The following is a 23,657-nucleotide window of genomic DNA, read 5'->3' on the forward strand; positions in this document are numbered from 1 at the left end:
CACTGTAGCACACTAAAGTGCGATCTTGGAGTTTGTACATTTAAGTAGCGGGGGTGTGGGGGGTGCAGGGGGGCTTGCCCCCCTGCTTACACCTTTTACTCTTTCTTTTTTTTAAATATTTATTTTTAATATATATTCGAACATTTGATTGTTCAATCACTAAAGTTTGATCTTTAGTGATTTGAACAATTAAGCGTTCGAATATATAAAATAGAGATATCACACCCCCCTGATGATGAGCCTGGACCCTTACAGCAGTATCTGGATGATGCACCACCATTTCCACTACACCCTACCCATCAATCACAACAGAGCAGGTCCTATCAGCTGTGGGGTGCTGTAAAGCAGATGGTCTTTGCATAGGTATTCACAACTTATGGCATCACTGTTGCTGGCTCTTTTGCCATAGGTTCATAGGTACTTAATAGGATACTTATATGTGAGGATCTTTAGAAGCCAATCCTTAAATTCCCATGAAGTTTTTAATACTTACATTTTAAGCAAGCAATAATGCCCAACAGGTTGTCTGGCATCAGACCTCTACACCCCTGGAAGGGCATTAAGTACACATTAACACACACCCTGGAGGGCATTATTGTGCTTAGAGAATGGTCTCACTATAAAATTGTTGTGTTGTTCTCACTTATTTATTTTTTTAAGGGCTATATTATTGTTTTATATATTTTGATGTAAAATAGCTCCTCCACCTAACATTTCAAACTTGCTGTAATATATGTTAATGGTGTTGGAGGAAGCATTGACCACCCAAAATATAACACTTCAAAAATGTCCAGGTATTCTAGTCTGCGTTGAATCCTTTTGGATTCATTGAGTAAATGAAACGTCTGAGTTTGTTGTGTATGTAATTAACTACTTATTTATTTATTGTTTCTGTTTACTTGCTGCTCACGTTAGCTAAACTAGGGTCATGACCTGCTTTTAGAGTAGTGATACAGTTAGTCATGTTTATTTGGCATTTGTGTTTAAGTTGTCCTCTATATCTATTGACATACCCATTGCACATGTGATGAGTTGCTTCTCTCTCTCTCTCTCTCTCTCTCTCTCTCTGTTATTTAGAGGTTTCAGAATTGGGACCATTTGAGAGTAAAGGTCCTTTAACTCATGTGTGGTGGTTGCTGGTTTATGCAAAAAAGACATACTGTTCCTGATCATGGACACTGAAAAGTTTAGAAGATCCTGGTGATAAGGTACAATAAGGATTTTTACAAAATTATACACACTACTAGTGGATGAATTGAAGATCAATCATCGACTGTTTGCACATGCAGAGCTGCAACATTTCATTTCAACTTTTTCTTTATAGGTTCATAGGTTCATAGGTTGGTACTGGGCTATCTGCCCGAAGGCATATATTAGCCCAGCCATGTTGTGCGGTATTCACCCCCCCCTTTAGTAGTTCCCTAGACCCTTGTACTAGCAGCTAGTACCCTTGGCCCCTATCTAGTAGTGCTGTTGGTGTGATCCCTGGTGTGAACTTTCTGTTACCCATCCACTCATCAAGGTTCCTCTTGAAGAGTGATAGTGAGGGGCACTGTCTTATGTAGATCGGGACCCTGTTCCATAGTAAGGGAAGTCTCTGCGAAGGGAATCTATCCCTCCAGCATGTTCTATTCATTGTTGTGTTGAGGTTTATATCCCTAGAGTGTGTAGCTCGAGTAGATTTGGTTTTGCTAAGATGGAGCATGTTCAACAATTCTGGGTTGGACATGGCTCTGTACGTTAGACAGAGATCGCCTCTGAGAAAGCGGTATGCAACAGAGAACAGTCTTAGCTTTTTCAATCTTGCTGCATAGGGCAGCTGTTTGAGGCCAGTAATCCTCTTGGTTAGGTACCTTTGTGGTCTCTCCAGCTGCTGTAGATGTCTAGCCAGGTACATTCCAATTGGTGCATTGTACTCAATAATGGGTCTGATGAGGGAAGAGTAGAGGGGCACCATTACATCCTTAGATCTTGATGCGAACTCTTTCGTGATCAGATGGGTCACATAGAAGGATTTTCTAACCACTTTGGCAACATGGTTATCAAAGGAAAGCTGAATATCTACTTGGGTCCCTAGATCCCTTATTTCTTCTTCAGATTTCAGGGGGTTACCTCCTATGTTGTAGTTTGCGGGTACTCTGTTTTTTCCAAAGGGGATTACTACACATTTTTTGCATTTAGCTTGAGACCATGGCTTTGAACCATGCATCAGTCTCATTTAGGCCCTTCTGGAGGATCTCCATGTCGGCCGGAGACTCTATTATAGCACCCAGTTTGCAGTCGTTCGCAAACTTAGTCAGCCACAGCCCTTCTGTGCTTGCCTGTACTTCTGAGAAATATATGTCAAACAGGAGGGGCCCCAGGACAGAGCCCTGAGGCACACCACTCGTTACTGGTCTGGATTCGGACATAGATCCCGCTACTCTTACTTTATGGGATCTGTCTGAGAGCCAGTTTGTGATCCATCTTGTGACATAAGGGTTTATGCCCAGGCTGGTGAGCTTATCAATATTACCTGAATGGGGAATGGTGTTAAATGCTTTAGCAAGGTCAAGGTAAGCTGTGTGTACCTCCTTTCCCATTTCTATAGCCTGAGTAACTGTCTCAAAGAAATCCACCAGGTTCAGGAGGCATGATCTGCCCTTGACGAAGCCGAACTGTGTGGGGTCCAGCAACTAGAGGTTCCCAATCTCTCCATTTATGAGTTCCATAATGATTCGCTCCATAGCCTTACAGATCAGACTGATCAGGCTTATTGGTCAGTAGTTCCCAAGGTCAGTTGTGGCCTCACCCTTGTGTAGCAGGACCACCAATGCCGTGCGCCATTCTATGGGCACATATCCTGTGGAGAGGCTGAGACTGAACAGGGTATTAAGATGCGGGGTTAATTTCTTTTGGAGCTCGCGTATGACACAGCCTGGGACACCATCTGGTCCCATGGAGGCAGTGTTTTTAGCTTTAGATAGAGCCTTGTTAACCAATGTATCAGTAATAATTGGACGTACACAATCCCCTAGAATGGTAATAGGCCCTGTAGGTGGTGAGGGGGGGGGGATTTGCACTGAACCTGTCAGCCAAGATGTTGGCAATGTCAGAAGGGTCAGTGTATTTTGTTCCATTTTGTACTAGCTCAGAACAGACCTGAGCATTGCCATTTAGGTTTTTGATGTAGCCATAGAAGGCCTTATGGTTATCCTTGGTATCCTTGGCAACTTTCTTTTCAAAATTAGCTTTAGTTGACTTGATGAGGGCCCTCAATTTCTTACTAATGCTGATCAGGGATGATTTTTTCTACTTGAGATTTGGCCTATTTTTGTATGTCTCCTCCTTTTATTGTAAAGTTTGCTTATGGCCGGGGTCCACCAGACTGGTTTCTTCTTGCTTGAGGAAGGAGTCTTGGTTTTATTTGGGATAGCACAGTCCATGCAATCCTGAAGATGCCTATAGAGTGCCTTGGTGTAGGATTCTGCATCCTGGATATCATTATCCTTCTGCAAGGGAATAGTGAAGCTTTCCACTTTGGATGCAAGTAGTTTGAAGTTTGCTTTGGAAAGGTTTTTGACTATGGTTTCTTTGATTGGGGGAGGTGGAGGAGTGAGGATGTCCAGGGTTATCAGTTTGTGGTCCAATCTGACCAAGGAGGGGTGATAACGGTGTGGTACAATGGGCGCCCATATTTGTGATGATTAAATCCAATATGTTGTCCCCTCTAGTGGGGGAACATACTAGTTGTTCAAGGGCATTTGAATTTATAAATTCTATGAATCGCTGAGCATAGGAGTTGGAACATTGGTAGTTCGCCCAGTCTATACCAGGGTAGTTGAAATCACCCAAGATTATGGTGTTGGGTAGGACCTTTATATTTTCCAATGTCTCAAGGAATGCAGAGTGAGCATCTTGGGACATGGTGGGCGATCTATAACTGGCTACGACTTGAAATGTGGTTTTGCCTGCTGATAGTTGTGCATGGATGATCTCTGGGGCATCATGCTGCGCTACTAACCTGGAGATATGGGTATCCTTGATGAATATGGATACACCTCCACCCTTTGTACTGTGATCTGGTAACTGAGGCCGGAAGGTATGATATGAATTGTAACCTGGCAGTGTTGGGGTGCTCTCTTGAGCCTTGAACCAGGTTTCTGTCACTGCACAAACATTGATTTTCTCCATGCTGAGGAGAGCCTCGAGTGTGTGCATTTTGAGGTTGAGACTTCTGGCGTTGAGTAGCATTACCCTTAGTTTTTGGTTACCTGTGCTGGTTACGGTGGTTGGTTTGTCCTTTGAGCCTTGCCTAAAAAAGGCACTATGGGGACGGCAAGAGCCTTGGCCAGTATTCAAAACCTAGGGGTGACAGGTGCAACCCATCTCTGGCAAAACAGCGAGGCTTGTCTATCATGTCATCCCAGGCAGACAGACACTGGATCCCCTTAGAATGACACCAGAAGCTTAGCCAATTGTTGAAATTGATCATTTTGTCTTTGTATTGTGGTATCATTCTAGGTGAAGGTAGTATGCTACTCAAGGTCAGGGTCATACCAGCTTGGGCTACATGATCAGAGAGCTCCTCAATGTCTCTTTTCATGTAGTCCAGGGAGGTACATCTTAGATCATTCACACCAACATGTACAATGACAGCGTCATACTTGTACTTGTTCTGGAGTGACCTAAGTGTCTGTGTTATGTGGCGGATCCGAGCACCCGACAGGCAGCTGACAGTAACCTTCTCCTTGTTCAGCCTGGTGAGTGGAACATCCATGTGCCTTACTATAGAGTCTCCTATTACTAGCATGTTAGGTATGGTGTTTTGCCTTAAGGGCTGTTGTGAGGCACACTGCTGAGGTGAATTATGTGTTTTCTGGCTTGTGTTTGGGGGTGCAGGTTGCTTGCTTGTCTGCTTTGGAGGGCACTGTTTCTTTAGACAGATTTCTTTCTTTTTTTTTTTTTGCCTATTGAATCTTCCTTAAACACTTGAGTGCATAGTTTTGTGCTATCCTGTCTTTAGTATGCTGTCAAGATTAGCATGTTTTTTATGGGAGTTAGTATTTACAAAGTACAGCTTGCACATACTTTCTAGATAAACTTGCTTAGCTGTATTATTACCTTAAATGCAACATCTGTTAACAATCTTTTTGTTGGGTGTGCTAATATTTAGAACTTGCAGACATACCCTTGACTTTTGAGGTCATATTCAACAGATGTGTTATTAATAGTAACAGATCACTAGCATGAAATTTGATCAGTATTTTTACAAGGCTTGAGGAACTCATGTTTCATACATTATATTTAGGTGTCCTCCAGACAGGCTCTTGTTTTAATGTTTTTAAGCTGTAACTTACATAAATGATTGACATTTACTGTAAGAATATTTTTGCTGTTAGCCAACTCTGGTGTTTTCCTCACCTGTTTCCTATTATATTTCAGTTGATCTCACTGCTCACTCTCTCTCTAATACACACACACACACACACACACACACACACACACACACACACACACACACACACACACACACACTTAAACACACTCATACCCATACATAGACACACACAGTATACATTTTTTTCTGTTTATTTAATTTCTTTTTTACAGTTGTTAAACAGCAAAAGTGCTGCTTATCGACTGTAAAATAAAGGTTTGATCGATCTTGCTTTCACTCACATGCATGCGTACACTTACACACACACTTTCTCTATTAATTTTCTTTTTTTTTTTTTACGTTTTACACTTGCTAAACAGCAAAAGTGCTGCTTAGTAAGTGCGAAATAATAGTGGCTGTTAGGTCTTTTCAAGCTCCACACCAGCCTGATATGCTGCATTGAAGCGGTGGAGTCATTTTTCAGTGTGCATTACTTGTATATTAATACCCTGCTGGAGAACGTTCATTCTCCAATCAGGGTGCTGACGTACAGTTTGCCCATTCTCTAAGTACAAATAACCCAGTGAAGATCAGAACAGAGCATTTACATTTAGCCCTTATTCATGAGGGACAGTGATGCTATACCAGAGGTGAATTTTTGTTTACCCATTCATTCATAGAGTACATTTAATAGTGTGAGAGAAATACTTTGTTTATATGGAGAGAAAGACAATTCCAAAGAAGTGATATTCTCTGTGATACATATCTATCCCTCCAATATTTTCTGTTTAAGTTGCAAATGTGATTTAATCCCTTGAGTTGGTGTTTATGCCTCCATTGGACTTGCAAATGTTCCTTATGAAGCACACAAAGTTATCAGTGGCTACACTGACTATGTATCCTGCTCTCAGAAAATAAACCAACACACCCACTTAATGTATTACTGTTTACCTAGACCCCTGAATAACAATAGTCTGTCATAAAAATTCTCAAAACGCCACATTTTGAAAGTGCTTCCAATCCAAACTCAACAGAAAAAAAGAGTCTTCATGTGCTATATATACCACTTTGAACATTCTTATTGGAAAAATACAGTCTGACATAATGGTTTTCAGTTTCCTATTTAAAAATAACAGTCAACTAATTGAGTGGCACACAGGGATGACACTCAAAGTGTGGTCCATCCAACCTAGGTTAAATTAGTGGACCAGAGCAATGAAGTAGTTGGACAGCAAAAGTAAGAACTGAAGAACTGCCTGAACTATTGCTGGAGGGGGGTTGCTTTTCTTATCATCCCAAAGCTCATTTAGCACTTGGAACAAATCAGGCTTGAAAAACATGGATGTTTAAAAGATGCTTCCACACATGACAGGATGTGTTGAAGCATTCATTCATTTTAATGGTATAGCATGGCAGGCCTTGCATTGTCCTTGCCTGACAATCAGCAGATGGAAATGGCAGTAGGTATAGTCAAAAAAGTTTTTCCTCATATATATATATATATATATATATATAAATATATATATATATATATATATATATAAACGCTGCAATTTTTTTTCCGTACAACAACAGAGAAAATAGCTGAAGACTAGAGAAAGCATGTCTGTCACTGAATAAACAAGCAAGCATACATACAAACAAACAAAACAACACACACACAAATAAATAAATAAAAGAATGGTCAGAAAAATCTGGCGGGATCTAATGCAACATTGGTATATAATTTAATTTAGCATTGGCTCATGTTGTGTCAAAAGTCTGGGCTGAAATAATACTAGAACACATCTCCAAACTTTTTTCCTTTGATTTATTGTTGCATTGCAAAACATTGTAGAAACATACAGTCAAAGAAATGTTGAGATAAAAGAGAAAATTATTCAAGTGGCAAAAGTATTTGTGTAAAGCAAATCAGTAAAACAAAGCAGTAAATAATTGGACTAAAAATATTAATTAAGTATGACAGCTATGCAGAGGCCACTGGAAAAGGAACATTGTTAGTGGCTTTATTTTATTTTATTTGTTCATTTAATAATTGGAACAAACTGGTTTTACTACACTATTTATCTCTGGCCTGATTCACAGAAAGGTAATTCATATAGTATAATCATGTACACAGATAAGTAGGATTCAAATCATATACAATGTTCATGTAATCACTGCAATACAAGATGCAGGAGAAGTTTTTACTTGTAATAAGCATCTGGCACTGTACTCTTACAATGTACTACACAATAGGAAAGATGAATAACTGCTCTCAAAATCATCTAATTAATATAAGGTTACAAAGTGCTTAGAAAGTATTTATATGCAGTAGCTACCTGTATACCACTGCAAGGCTGCAAGAATTCTGCAGTGTATACATATTTATATAGACATAAAAAGACATACATAAGTGGAAGCTGAGGGGGAATGTTAGGGAACAAAATTTAGTAAAAAATCACAAAAAGGGAAATTGTTGTATAGATACAGCAAAAGGAATAATGCAAGGAAGTTTCAGCAGAATAAAGAGGTAAGAACTAATAAATAACCAGTCCAGACAATGACACAGGAACAAAATAAGAAGGACGATGACACAAAGGTTGAAATGTGTAGAAATGGAAATACAAATGAAAAAGAGAGGGGAGTAAGTTAGTGGGGCCAGGCCATGGCATTTTTGAATTAATAACATTCCCAGTTGTATGAACCAGACCAGTGACTTTTAACAGAAAGCACAACGGGGATAATAAAAAAATAAGAAAGAAAGAAAGAAAGAAAGAAAGAAAGAAAGAAAGAAAGGCAGCAAAGTATTACGCATTAAGCCAATTTAGTTTTGTAGAATAAATAAGACTACGATAGTCAAAGAAGAGGAAACAAGAATTCAACCAAGGTAGAAGCAAAGACTAGAAAAGGACTATAGCCAGCATGACTGGATAACAGTTTTACCTTCCATAATAGTCTTTTTCAGTGGTACTGAAAGGTTAGACTAAAGTCATACAACGAATTATTCAAGTCTTCTCAGGTCTTGTAGTGTGTGTGTGTGTGTGTGTGGGGGGGGGGGCTGGACTTCCAAACAGCAGGTGGAATACTGCAAAATTGTATGCTAGAGAAAGGGAAGGAGGCATAAGTTATGGAAACTTCTTCACCCTGGCTTCTAAGAGTATATGAAGTTGAAGCAATCAACAGCAGGTGTAAAAAAAGAGAAAGCAGTTATTACAAAGGAGTCTGTGAATAAATGTGGCAAAAAAGAAAAGCTTTCTCACTAATAGCAGGTCTTGCTTTAGACAGAAAGATACAGTGATGCTTACATTTATGTGACAGGAAAATGAAGTGAGTTTTTATTAAGGGTTATGAGAAGGCACACGATACTAGAATTTTAAATAAACAAAGGACAGATAAGGTCATTTTAAACAAGTGATAGAATGTTATTATCAAAAGAGACTCCATCTGTAAGACTCAGAAATCTAGTACTTTTCTAGGCAATCTTAACTTCTTTTACAGTGGAAACAGAACTCTATTCTGTATGGAAGCAAAATGGCAGGGAGAAGCAACTTCATATACTTGGAAACTTAAAAGTATGGATATAAGTAAATGAAGTACTGAAAGAGGCTGAAATAATAATGGGTGATGCTTATAGCTGTCCGCAAGGAGAATCAACAGTCGTGGCATACGTTTTAATGTTACTAATCCATTTATTTATGTATTTATTTATTTTTAGTGTGTACCAATTCAGAATTCTTCTACTTGGCTGGGACAAATACAGTGTGCAAGCTGAGACTGAAATACTTCTGACTGAAAAAAAATACTTGACCACCTATTGTCTTCCTTAGTTATTAGTCCACATAAACCTTTTCAATATTTGTATCTAATCTCATCCGCAAACTGAAACACCTTTATTCCTGAATACGTCAATCCCCTCCACCCACATAAAATCAATTTAACGTCTTGCACCTTCCCTTACTTTAACAATCACTGATTTCTTCAGATGAAAACTGTGACACCCACCACTGCTGCCAATATCTGATGGGCACCACAATGTGTCATTCTCATGCTGGGCCAGTAATACAGGAGCCTGAATCTCTGCCACTGACACTGGAGAGGGATGCACACTTAGAATACAAATGAATAAACTCAGTATTTCCAGTAGCAGACCTCTCTGCATCAAGTACAATTTCCATTAAGAGCACACAGTGAACATACTGAGCCCAGGGTCTGGATGTCTCTATATCTGTTTCCCTTCAATCCCCCAATAAGAGTCCCCACTGGTACAGCTTTAGGGTTACATCCTCAGCTGAGTGTCCAAGCCAATTCCTCCAGCACCCTCTCTGTGAACCCGCAGCTTCGTGCCCCTGCCCCAAGTAGCTGACACACACACATTGAGAGGTTTAATTTTTCACATAAACACACCCTAAAAGGCTGGCACAGGTCTACTAGCTATGCCCCCTTCTGTCCAGATTATAAGGTAGTTACCACTGCCACCAGACACTTCACAATTAGCTACTCTAAGGCCCTTAACAAAGGGTATCCATTTATACTGTGCAATATCAATACTAATACAAATGGTAGTAGTTCACCAAGATGGCTAGGCCTTCTGGAGTGGCCCACACAGTGTCACCAAATAAATATAAGTACTCTCAAAGGTGCAATACTAAGGACGAGACACAATAAAAGTTTTAAATATATTTAATAATAAAAGAACCTGAAAATATTGAATACATATTCGCAGAAAACCAGAGAGTTCAAATGACAGAAAATATTAAAAACAACATTAATGGACAGACTCATACAAATAAAGAAAACACTCTCTAAGCTAAGCTTCACTATATTCCTGAGTGAATCTAAGAGAATTTACTGTCTCCTAATAACTTACTTAGGCAAGGCAAGAAGAAATATGTGAACAGTCTTTCTGGTCAGGCCCCAAACAGAATACTCTAAATACTGAGATTACTTCCTGTAAAATATACTATCCAAGATGACTTGCAGAATGACCTCATCTGGTCACCTGATTCTAGGTTCCCAAAATATCTCCTTTTGAAATTTGAGACGGGAATTTAGCAGACTGTTGCAATGCACATTTAGAGTTTTTATGGCAGTGCCTAGGAGGCAGAACCATTTACAACAGTTCCCCTTCTTTACAAAAGCTAGCAGATAATGGCTGCTCCCAGACCTACCATCTCTGGGTCTACTCAGGACTGTGGGATGGCATTTAATGATTTAACAGCTCATTTACATTTCCCTTATTTTTCTTAAAATAAGTCAGCTGGTTAACCATTGCTGTGCCATTGACCTCTATTAAAACATATACATTTAATTCAGATACCATAATACATGTACATTTCTCTTCATTTTAGCAGGGTGCATTGTTGATACATTTTAACATAATTAACATAAGTAAAGCTCACAAATACATTTCAGCACAAGCATCTGTACAGATCAGTTTGATATACTTCTTCTTCTTCTTTCAGCTGCTCCCATTACGGGTCGCCACAGCAGGTCAACTGTTTTCATTTCTTCCTGTCCTCTGCATCTTGCTCTGTCACATGAACCACCTGCATGTCCTCTCTCACCACATCCATAAACCTTATCTTAGGCCTCCTTCTTTTCCTGTTAGCTGGCAGCTTCGTCCTTATCATCTTTTTCCCAATATACTCTGCATCCCTCCTCAGCACATGTCCAAACCAATGTAATCTTGCCTCTCTGGCTTTGTCTCCAAACCTTCCAACCTGGGCTGACCCTTTAATACACTTATTCCTAATCCTGTCCATCCTCGTCATCACAAATCTTAACATCTTCAGCTCTGCCATGTCAAGCTCTGACTCCTGCCTTTTTGTCAATGCCACTGTCTCCAACCCATATAACATTGCTGGTCTCACTACCTTCTTGTAGACCTTCCCTTTCACTCTTACTGGTACTCGTCTGTCATAAATCACTCCTGACACTCTTCTCCACCCATTCCATCCTGCCTGTACTCTCTTCTTCACCTCTCTTCCACATTCACCATTACTCTGAACTGTTGATCCCAAGTACTTAAACTCATCCACCTTCCCCACCTCTACTCCCTGCATCCTCACCATTCCTATATCCTCCCTCTCGTTCACAGACATATATTCTGTCTTAGTCCTGCTGACCTTCATTCCTCTTCTCTCTAGAGCATATCTCCACCTCTCCAGGGTCTCCTCCACCTGTTCCCTACTCTCACTACAGATCACAATGTCATCTGCAAACATCATAGTCCACGGAGACTCCTGTCTGATCTTGTCTGTCAACCTGTCCATCACCATTGCAAATAAGAAAGGGCTCAGAGCTGATCCTTGATGTAATCCCACCTCTACCTTAAACGCATCCGTCACTCCCACCGCAGACCTCACCACTGTCGCACTACCCTCGTACATATCCTGTACCACTCTTACATACTTCTCTGACACTCACGACTTCCTCATACAATACCACAACTCCTCTCTAGGCACTCTGTCATATGCTTTCTCTAAATCCACAAAGACAATACTAATGACATATAATTATTTACAAAATTCCAGCTAGCTGTGCTGGCACAAGTCATAGATCCACTGCCCTACTTCTCCCCGCCATGGTTGGTAGTACGTCATATTATCACAAACAACAACCTTTTCCTGCTGTTGGGCTCCTGCCAGGCTCTTCTTGGCCATGCCCATGAGCTCCCTAAGCTTTGTCCTCAGGTTTAGGACATATGCCACAACAGACTTCTTGTGGGATTCACACTCACTCTCCCACCCATCACAAATCAAATCTAGAGGTCCCCTCACTCTATGCCCATACAGCAATTCAAAGGTTGAAAAACCTTTGGATTCCTAGGGTACCTCTCTGTAAGCAAATAACAGATGGGGCAAATATTTGTCCCACTCTCCCTTAAACTAGTCTGCAAATGCCAGTAGCATTGTTTTAGCATAGAGTTTAACATCTCCACAAGACCTTTAGTCTGGGGTGGTAGGGGATGGTCTTTAGGTGCTTCAGTCTACAGTGCTCCCACAGAGAAATCAGCAGGTCTGACATAAAATTGGCACCTCAGTCAGTCAGTATTCCTCTTGGGAAACCTACCCTGCTGAAAATCTCTAGGAAAGCATTTGCTACCTTTTCTGCCTCAATGGAGGACAGAGTCACCTCCTCAGGGCATCCATTAGCATAATCTACTACCACTAGGATACACTTCTTCCCAGTGGAACTTGGGGTATTCAGAAGCCCCACAATATCCATAGCTACCCTCTGAAATGGCTCCTCAGACACAGGCAAAGACATCAAAGGATCTTTGAACTTGTCTCCTGCCTTGCCTACATTTTGGCACTGCTCACAGGTCCTGCAGTACCCTGTTACATCCCTGGCAATCCCAGGCCAATACAAGTTCTGCATGATACATCTCTTGGTATGCTTTATGCTCATATGACCTGCTAAGGGAATGTCATGTGTTATGGCTAGAAGTGCCAGACGATAGGCTCTGATCACTATCAACTGCTGTATTACCTCATCTTCTAGCCCTCCCTCAGGGGTCCACTCTCTACAGAGTAACCCTTTGTTCAAGTATACAAAATCCACTTTTCCTTGAGAATTAGGTGCCTCCCTAGCTACATCCCATAAGCCTTGTAATATAGAGTCTGACAGCTGAGCCTGTCTCAATTCACACTTTGTAACTCTTCCCAGCTCCCCCTCCACAGGAAATCTGGTAGCCTCACTGTCAGCCTGGGTACTACTACTCACCTCTGCTCTTGCAGTCACTCTGTCACCTTTAGTCTCACTGCTACATGGCAGTTACCTTGCTGAAGTAGCCACATCACCAGTCCTGGCTTCAGGTGTGCGGTCTGTCTGGGTCCCTTCAGGCTACCAGAGCCACATGTCTGTCTCCAGGCCTGACTGTGTGTCACAGCATGCACACAAGGTACTGCATTATCAAAATCATTCCCTGTCAAGAAATCTGCAGGGATATCCTCAAACACACCTACTAGCTTGCTTCCTTTTCCACCTTCCCAGTCAAGGTGAACCCTGGTCAAAGGCATTTGGAATGGGATCCCCCCAAAAGCTCTGACTGGAGTGGACTGCACAAGCATGTACTGCTCCTCTTTAACCACTGCAAGCTTCACAATGCTTATGTCAGTGGCTGTCTCTCTCTTGGCAGTGGCCTGTTTTCCTTCTACCAAGATACAATATAAACTCTGCTGGCAGTTTGGTACCCCTGTGGTCTCCAGACAACTTACCATTGGCATTCTGTTATTCCCACTTGCTGGCTCCCACACCTTTTGTTACCCCTTGCCTCTATGGACATCTGTATGCTACATGGCTCTACTGGTTACATTTAAAATATTTAACCCCTGATCCTGGCTGCATGCCTGAAATAATGGCTTCCCCTGTTACTGGTGGACTCTGTTAGGGTGGTTTAGGCTGTCCACCATGGATTTCCTTATATCCATGTGCAGCACTGGGCATCCCTTTGCTGTGCAGTGATGTCCTGCTTGCTAGGTATATGTCTCCTTTTTTCCCCAAATCATCTGCAAAGTTGCATTCCCTGTCTGCAAACCAGATTCTCATGTTCTCAGGCAAAACACTAAGGGCTTGTTCCCTCCCAAAAGGTCTGCCAGCTTTTTAAAAGTGGTGGCCTGACACCCACTCACCACCTATGAAAATAAGTGCTTAGTTCAGCAATATAATCACATACACTTTCATGTGCCTTGGATCTATGCTCACAAAGCTTTTTTTTCTGTAAATTTCTGGTGTTAGCTTAAAACATTGTAATAAACAGTGCTTAACTTGATCATAATCTAATCAATCAGTATCAGACAATTTAGAAACAACAGTTTCAGCTTTACCATAGAGTAAGGGGATGAGGAAATGTACCCAGAGCCCTTGGTCAACATTATACTGTTTGCATACTCTTTCAAATAGATGAATAAAATAATCAAAATAATTACCTTCTTGGTACTGAGGGAGACGTTTACTGACCTTTATTGCTTCTGGGGTACATTTACTCCCTTCTCCATTACCTCCATGACGCTGGTGAAGAGTCAGCATTTCCTTTTCATGTTGCCCCTGCCTCTCATTTTCTTTGGTTTCCAAATGCTGCAGTCTCTCTGCTGATTCTACTTGCACCTTCTAACACCTCAGTCTGTCTGCTGATTTGAGTTCTAAACCTTTGGCCTCCAGTTCAAGTCTTTTTATCACCAGACGGCTTTTTAAGTCCTCAGAGGAAAAGTTGAACTGTCCTGTTCCTGAGAGCTGTACATCCCCAGTGCCAGTTTGATTGTCTTCCTGGTTGCTGTTCTGTGATGCAGCTGTAATTAAGGCTGCAGTCATTTCCCCTTTAGTCAGATTGGCATGCCGCAGTCCTTTAGCTTGGCACATAGCCAACTGGTTCCTTGTCAGATTGCCATAATCCTCTGCTGAAATCCTTCCCTACTCTCCCTGACTAACTAAGCTAACAAAAAGCAAATAAAAAAATAAAACTATTTTGATATGAAACTATGAAAGTCTACTTTGCAGCTGCTTGAGAGTACAAACACCTTTTTTAATGACCACTGCTTACAGGCTACAGGAATTCAATATCCACACCACAGCTCAACAATATCTGAGCATGTGATGATCCCTCGAATGCCAACTAAAAAATGTGATGGCCACCACTGCTGTCAGTATGCAATGGACACCACAATGTGTCATCCCCATGCTGGGCCAGTAATCAAGCTGCCTGAATCTCCACCACTGACACTGGAGAGGGACATGCACTTGGAATACAAATGGATACACTCAGTATTTCCAGATGCGGACCTCTCTGCATCAAGTACAATTTCCCTTAAGAACATGTAGGGAACACACTCATACCGGGGTCTGGATTTCTTTATATCTGTCTCCCTCCAGGCCTTCAATAAGACTCCCCACTGGTACAGTTTTAGGGCTAGGTCCTCAGCTGAGTGTCCAAGCCAAGTCCTCCAGCACCCTCTCTGTGAACCCACTGCTTTCTGTCCCTGCCCCAAGTAGCTGACACACACCCACTGAGAGATTTAATGTACACACACACATACACACACACACACACACACACACACACACACACACACACACACACACACACCTGGGAAAGGCTGGCACAGGTCTACTAGCTATGCCCCCTTCTGCCCAGACTATAAGGTAGTTACCACTGCCACCAGACACTTCACAATCAGCTACTCTAAGGCCCTTAACAAAGGGTGTCTAAATATACTATGCAGTATTAACACTAATACAAATGGTAGTAGTTGACCAAGATGGCTATGTCTTCTGGAGTGGTCCATACAGTGTCAGCAAATAAATAGAATTACTCTCAAAGGATAGATACTAACGACCAGCCACAATAAAAGTTTTAAATATATTTAATAATAAATAATAAAAGAACATGAAAATATTGAATACATATTCACAATAACCACATAGTTCAAATCACAGTAAATATTGAAAACAACATTGATGGACGGACTCACACAAATAAAGAAAACACTCTCTTAGCTAAGCTTCACTATATTCCTGACTGAATCTAAGAGAATTTACTGTTCCCTAATAACTTACTTGGGCAAGGCAATATGAAATACGTGAGACTTGGGAAAAGCAAGATGAATTACTTGAGAAGTCTTTCTTTTCAGACCCTAAACAGAAAACTCTATATTCTATGATTACTCCCTGTAAAAATATACTATCCAAGATGACTTGCTGAATGACCTCATCTGGTCACCTGCATCTAGGATCCCACAATATCTCCTTTTGAAGTTTGAGACAGGGCTTTAGTAGACTGTTACAATACACATTTAGAGATTTTATAGCAATGCCTAGGAGGCAGAACCATTTACAACACTTCCCTCCTTCTTTACAAAAGCTAACAGATAATGGCTGCTCCCAGACCTACCGTATTCAAGTGTACTCAGCACTGTGGGGTGCCATTCAATGATTTAACACCTCATTTATAGTTCCCTTATTTTTCTTAAAATAAGCCAGCTGGTTAACAATTGCTGTGCCAGTATCTTCTATTAAAACTATACATTTAATTCAGATACCATAATACATGTACATTTCTCTTCATTTTAGCAGGGTGTTCTGTTGATACAGTTTAACAAAATTAACACAAGCAGAGCTCAGAAATACATTTTCAGCACAAGCATCTGTACAGATCAGTTTGCTATACTAATGACAATTATTTACAAAATTCCAGCTAGCTGTGCTGACACAAGTCATACATCCACTGCCCCACTTCTCCCTGGCATGGTTGGTAGTACCTCCTATCGTCACAAAAGCACATATTAGGCTCTTCCACAAACTTCACAGAGGTATCCAAAATCTCACTCAGGTGTCACTCTATGTTCTGTAGCAAAACTACACAATCATCTACAAAATAATGGATTCCACTTCTGCCAAACCCACCCCTTGACTTTTCAGATTCATCCATCCCCATTATTGCTATTAAAAAGTAGCACTCTCACCCTAATTCTCTAGTGTAGAGCCCTCTCTGTTCTTAACCATCTACTCTCCTTTACATCATATCCTCTCTTAGGACATTGATAATGTCAGCCAACCCCACACTATCAAATGCCTCTGAAAATAACTCTAGGATACCCAGACCCTTTCTGCAGTTCTCTCTTTCTCTCTCTCTCTCTCATTTTCTCCCTCCCAAATAAAATTCAGACTGTCATCTCAAGCACTTGGCTGTTGATTACCTCAACTGAACAAAGACAGTTGATCTTCTCCTATCACTTGCCCCAGAAAATTCTGCAGTCTATCCATCAAGATACTTGCAAAGATTTTGTATCTGTAGCTGGGTCACCCTTTTGTCCCTTACATTACTATATCACTGTGTCATCAGACACTGAGTCCAGCATCCTTATATTATCCATAATTTCTCAAACAATCCTGCCAATTTATCCTTTCTCTAAATCCCAACTTTATAAACATCAACAGGATATCTATCTCCTCCTCCCCTTTCTCCCAACTTCCTCAAGTCAAACACCATATAACCTCTGTCACTTCCCCTGTTTCAATCCTATACATAACAGATTTTTTTTTATCTTTCACAAGCGCATTTCTTTTTAATTTTCTGTTCAGTTTACTTTTTCTCACGGTGTGCACATTTTGATACAATACCTAAAAAGTCTTGCTAGTGTTAACACTCCTGCTCACAATTAGTCCCTCACTGTTCTGCATTGCAAAAACCAGTGCCTACTTTTTTGATTTTTTTATCTTCTAACACCACACACGTTCTACATTTCCTCACCCCTATCATTTCACTACCCTCTAGCCAGCTCAGCAACTTTGATCTTAGCTCACCTTACATCTCATAAATCAATTCTTTCATCATTTTAGATTCTCTGTTAGCATGTCCCTTGCACTCTTTATATACTGCTGCTACTCCTTCAGAATTTTTCAGCTTCCTTACATCATGTCGAATGTCCCCTTGCCTCTTCCATTTTTCGCATCACTCTTCCTCTCCTTGCTGCTTTGATCTCATCCCACTCTCTACATCTTACCTTCCCATCTCTCCTCATTTTCTCCCTTACCAGCTGCCCTACCATTTTTGGTAATCACAAGGCTTGAGGTCATTAAAAACAGAGAGATGTATCTGCCCATTATGTGTAGAATATCTGTCAGATGGTACCAAAATCATCATCTCATCATCTTCTTTCGGCTGTTCCCATTAGGGGTTGCCACAGCGGATCACCTGTTTCCATTTCTTCCTGTCCTCTGCATCTTGCTCTGTCACACCAACCACTTTCATGTCCTCTCTCACCACATCCATAAACCTTATCTTAGGCCTTCCTCTTTTCCTGTTACCTGGTAGCTTCATCCTTAGCATTTTTTCCCAATATACTCAGCATCCCTCCTCAGCATATGTCCAAACCAATGTAATCTTGCCTCTCTGGCTTTGTCTCCAAACCTTCCAATCTGGGCTGACCCTCTAATATACTTATTCCTAATCCTGTCCACCCTCGTCGCACCCAGTGCAAATCTTAACATCTTTAACTCTGCCACATCCAGCTCAAACTCCTGCCTTTTTGTCAATGCCACTGTCTCCAACCCATATAACATAGCTGGTCTCACTACCCTCTTGAAGACCTTCCCTTTCAGTCTTACTTGTACTCGTCTGTCACAGATCACTCCGGACACTCTTCTCCACCCACTCCATCCTGCCTGTACTCTCTTCTTCACCTCTCTTCCACACTCACTGTTACTCTGAACTATTGACCCCAAGTATTTAAACTCATCCACCTTCACCACCTCTACTCCTTGCATCCTCACCATTCCTCTATCCTCCCTCTCATTTACACACACATATTCTGTCTTAGTCCTGCTGACCTTCATTCCTCTTCTCTCTAGAGCATATCTCCATCTCTCCAGGGTGTCCTCCACCTGTTCCCTACTCTCACTACAGATCACAATGTCATCTACAAACATCATAGTCCAAGGGGAATCCTGTCTGATCTCATCTGTCAACCTGTCCATCACCATTGCAAATAAGAAAGGGCTCAGAGCTGAACCTTGATGTAATCCCACCTCCACCTTAAATGCATCCATCACTCCCACCGCAGACCTCACCGCTGTCACACTACCCTTGTACATATCCTGTACCACTCTTACATACTTCTCTGACACTACTGACTTCCTCATACAATACCACAACTCCTCTCTAGGCACCCTGTCATATGCTTTCTCTAAGTCTACAAAAACACAATGCAACTCCTTCTGACATTCTCTGTACTTCTCCATCAACACTCTCAGAGCAAACATCGCATCTGTAGTGCTCTTTCCCGGCATGAAACCATACTGCTGTTCACTAATCATCACGTCCCTTCTTAACCTAGCATCCACTACTCTTTCCCATAACTTCATGCTGTGACTGATCATTTTAATCCTTCTTTAGTTACTACAGCTCTGCACATCACCCTTATTCTTAAAAATCGGTACCAAAACACTTTTTCTCCATTCCTCAGGCATCCTCTCACTTTCTAAGATTTCATTAAACAATCTGGTTAAAAACTCCACTGCCATTTCACCTAAACACCTCCATGCTTCCACAGGTATGTCATCTGGGCCAACAGTCTTTCCATTCTTCATTCACTTCATAGCTATCCTTACTTCCTCCTTCCTAATCCATTGTACTTCATGATTCACTATCCCTACATCATCCAACCTTCTCTCCCTCTCATTCTCTTCATTCATCAACCCCTCAAAGTACTCTTTCCATCTCCTCAACACACTCTCCTCGCTTGTGAGCATGTTTTCCTCATTATCCTTTATCACCTTTACCTGCTGCACATCTTTCCTAGCTCGGTCCCTCTGTCTAGCCAATCGGTACAGGTCCTTTTCTCCCTCCTTAGTGTCCAACCTTTCATACAACTCTTCATATGCCTTATCCTTAGCCTTCGCCACCTCTCTCTTTGCCATGCACCTCATCTCCTTATACTCCTGTTTACTTTCTTCATCTCTCTGACAATCCCACTTCTTCTTTGCCAACCTCTTTGCCTGTATACTCTTCTGTACTTCCTCATTCCACCACCACCATGTCACCTTGTCGTCCTTCCTCTGTCCCGATGTGATACCAAGCACCTTTCTAGCCATCTCCCTTACTAGCTCTGCTGTAGTTATCCAGCTATTTGGTAACTCTTCACTGCCACCCAGTGCCAGTCTTAACTCATCCCTGAACTCCATCTCACAATTACCCTTTTTCAATTTCCGCCATTTGATCCTTGGTGCTGCCCTCACACTCCTCCTCCTCTTCTTGATCACCACCATCATCCTACAAACCACCATCCTTTGCTGCCTAACTACACTTTCTCCGGACACCACTTTACAGTCTCCAATCTCCTTCAAACTGGCCCTCCTACATAAGATATAATAAGAACTTTAAATTTCTTAACTGTTACAGAATGAAAACAGATGTGTTGAGTGAAAAATGAATCAATCAGTGGTGGAAGAAGAGGAATTAGAAAAAGACTGAAGGTTTGAGAAAGATAAAGATGAATGTCCAAAAGACTTGTAAAAAACGTTTGAAAAATAATCAACAAAAGAAATAAATGGCTAAGAAAACACCAAACTAACACTTTATTAAAATACACAAATGTAACTGGTAAGCGCTTTCATTCAAAATGAACTTCTTCAGACCAAGTCGTAATGCCACATTAACCAACAATAAATAATACAATTAAAATTACATGATCAATTAATTCAGTGTCTTAACCCTTTCCTTTTCAGTACTATTATAAAATCCTCTCTGTCATTGATACCTGGAAAGACACATGCATTTCCTTCCAGTCAAGGTCATCCTCAGCATCACACCTATACTCATAATTTTTAACTTGATTTATCACAGTAAGTAAAAATTTACTATTATTATCATATAAATGACAAGAAAGAACATGCCTGGCCAAAGCATTAGTAGTGTCATGCCTATCTATTGCTATCAGGTGCTCATAAATTGTAAAATGAAAACACCTAGTTGTCTTTCCTATATAGAAGGGAGGAATGTGCGGCTAAATTGATGTGTCTTTCCAGGCATCAATGTTTTTTTTCTTTTGTTGATTATTTTTCATGTGGTTTAAAGATAAAGATGAGACAGGGCCAACAGGATGTGCTTTCAAGAAATAAGACTAGTTAGTACTAGGAAGACAGAGGGGAATAAACAGGACATGGTGAAGTAGTAAGACAGGACTAGACATAAGTGAAGCAGAATTCCTTACAAGTTTCTTATGTGCTTAGAACAATCTGGGCTGAGCGAACGTAGAATTTTGCTCATGCTGAAAGTACTGGGATTTATTGAAGTTGTCACTTCTCATACATGACTATGAGATTTATAAGTAAATTATAAGACAGTGGAGTTCATTTGTCTCTAATGGTGGCAGGCTTGATCTTTGCTCTAAGGGTTTGTGCGAACTAGGATCAGTTGCCAACTGTGATCCTACATGTTGCCAGTTACACAGCAGTGTTATGTAACTAAGATTTGTGTCTTCGCTGAAGTCAAAGGCCAAGTTAAAATCATTTTGCATGCAGTGAAGCATTCAGCCAACAGGGAAGAATGAATGAATGAATGAATGAATGAATGAATGAATGAATGAAGAAGAAATTACTCTTTTGGGAGGGGCTAAGGTACAATTTACATGTTAAATAGGATGAGGTTTAACTGTTTAACGGTAGAAAAGGAAATAATTGGCTAAGGTCACTAACAGAACTAGAAAAATGCAGCAACAACGAGGACAGTGGTAAGAACCCAGTCGATAAGGAAATAGTTACCTAAATGGTGGTTTGGCTGAGTTTAACTTTGGGCTTTTTGTATTAGATCTATATCTGGGAAAATTAGGTTGAAAGTGAGAGTTAGCTGAACTTTTTTTTTGGCCTTGTTTCCTTGGTGGCCACAAAACCTCTGTCACCCTGCTGATTTCTACATAAATTTGGTGAATTGTTACCTACTTTATAGGTTCATAGGTTCATAGGTACAGATCTAAGAACTAGGCAATCAGTCTTCAGACCATTTCAAGTCTATCCAAAAAATCCTATTCAAAAAGTTCCCTTTAGTCTAAAGGAGGGCAAGACAAAGTGGGGGAGGGGTGGAGTTGAGGCTGCTCATCTGATTATCGAAGTTTACCTTGAAGGTGAAGGTGGTACTCTGCATGACATGCAGTAGATTTTTGCTCCAGTGGTGAGGGATATGAATCTATCATGCCAGGATGTTGTGAAGCTTTAGTTCCTTTAACTGAGTATTTGAGGTATCACTAGTTCTGCAAAGGAATAGGAGGTTAAATAGGGCTGGATCCTTCATTGCGTCAAAGGCTAAACATAGGTCTACTGAGGAGTCTGTAAAAAACTGTCCTGCAATCAAGATTTGACCTCTGCATACTGTTTCTCAATAGATTGCTTAAACCACTCATCTGACTCTCTTTCTTTAATACTTCAGTGATAAATAAAATCTCATAACAGACTTTTATTTACTCCTAAAAGGACTTCCATTTCCAATCCTCCAAAAAACAAAAGAGTGACATAAGGAAATATTTAAGAAGTTTTGTCAAAACTGAAATTAGATTAGTGACATTAAGTGAAATAGTTTTTTTAAAGATGTATATTCTTGGTCTCTTTGTCTGTCATACCTGGTTTTAAGTGTGCAAATGGAATTTCTCCTGTTAGCAGCTCCCAAAGACAGAGTGCATAACTGAAAACATCGGCCTTCACGCTATAGCGGGTGCACTGTGTGAAAATCTCTGGGGCCATCCACCGAAGGTTCTATATATAAAAAAAATATATATATACATTTCTTTACTTATTTACCAGGCAACAACGCAATGCCTTTAGTAAGACCCATGCATCCTACTATTGCAGTATTGCTTGTACAAATCTGTAGAAATGATGCCCAATATAATATAATGTGATTATTAATGTCTGCTAACAGCTAATGATATTGAACCAATTTTATACCTACATAAGAAGTTCACATTAGACTTTCCAGTGCATACAATTTACTGTATGTGCTTTCTGATGTAAAACATGAAGTTGACCACATAGTTATTCCAATAACTGTATTACTTTTGTTAAAGCTTCACATAAATATTATTTTAGTTAACTCTTAGCACATTTTTTGCAACAATATAATATATTTAGCAAATTTTCAACTGGATTAAAAGCCAACCCTGGTGAAATGCTCTAGTAGTACTAATATAACTTTAAGAGGCTGTTAACTCTCATGAGTATGTCACATCAAAACCAAAACTCTAAGCATGATCCTGCACATGCGTGTCTTATGTCTCTGAAAAAACATGAATACTGGAGCTCATGTGAGACAATAATAGCTCTAAAGGACAGAAAAGGCACAATACTGCATTCTCACAAAACAGGGTGACTATACTGCAAAGAACAATAGATAGTTGCTAGACAACAATATTGCCTTCCCATTGCCAACTACTGGCTGCAAACTTTTTCATCTTTGATCTTGTCATTTAGACATCATTATATATTTCTGCAACAGGAATACAATAATGTATTGGTTGGGAAACATGCAATACCTGCTACATGCCTTTATTGGTGCATAGAAAATGTATTTTAACTCATTTGCTTCTTCATGGGATGGACTGTGGCACAAAAATTAGATTTGCAACTTCACAGCTTGCTTCTCCAGATCAGTTCCCAGTTGAGGTGTCTCCTCAACGTAGACAGAATATAATCCCTGGTATGATATCCAGGACTTGATTCCTTGTCATGCATCCAGTTTGTGCCAGGATAGGCTGTGGCTCTCTTAACCCTGAATGGGATAAAGAAGGTATAAGGAAAAGAGTGGGGGAATCCATATCCAACAAGAGGCGAG

At 40.6% G+C, this 23,657-nt stretch overlaps 1 protein-coding gene across 2 annotated transcripts in view; it reads right to left on the reverse strand.

The window, feature by feature from the left end:
* Nucleotides 1-23,657, reverse strand: part of LOC122813471 (serine/threonine-protein kinase TNNI3K) — a 2,121,983-nt gene that overhangs the window by 698,335 nt on the left and 1,399,991 nt on the right. For both annotated transcript variants that reach the window (XM_044085806.1, XM_044085805.1), the window contains exon 20: nucleotides 22,450-22,582. In XM_044085806.1, the coding sequence (XP_043941741.1) occupies nucleotides 22,450-22,582 (133 nt within the window). The remainder of the gene's footprint in view (nucleotides 1-22,449; nucleotides 22,583-23,657) is intronic.

The sequence above is a fragment of the Protopterus annectens genome, chromosome 10.part0, assembly GCF_019279795.1.
Source record: "Protopterus annectens isolate FY-2018-M chromosome 10.part0, PAN1.0, whole genome shotgun sequence".
Classification (NCBI taxonomy): domain Eukaryota; kingdom Metazoa; phylum Chordata; order Ceratodontiformes; family Protopteridae; genus Protopterus; species Protopterus annectens.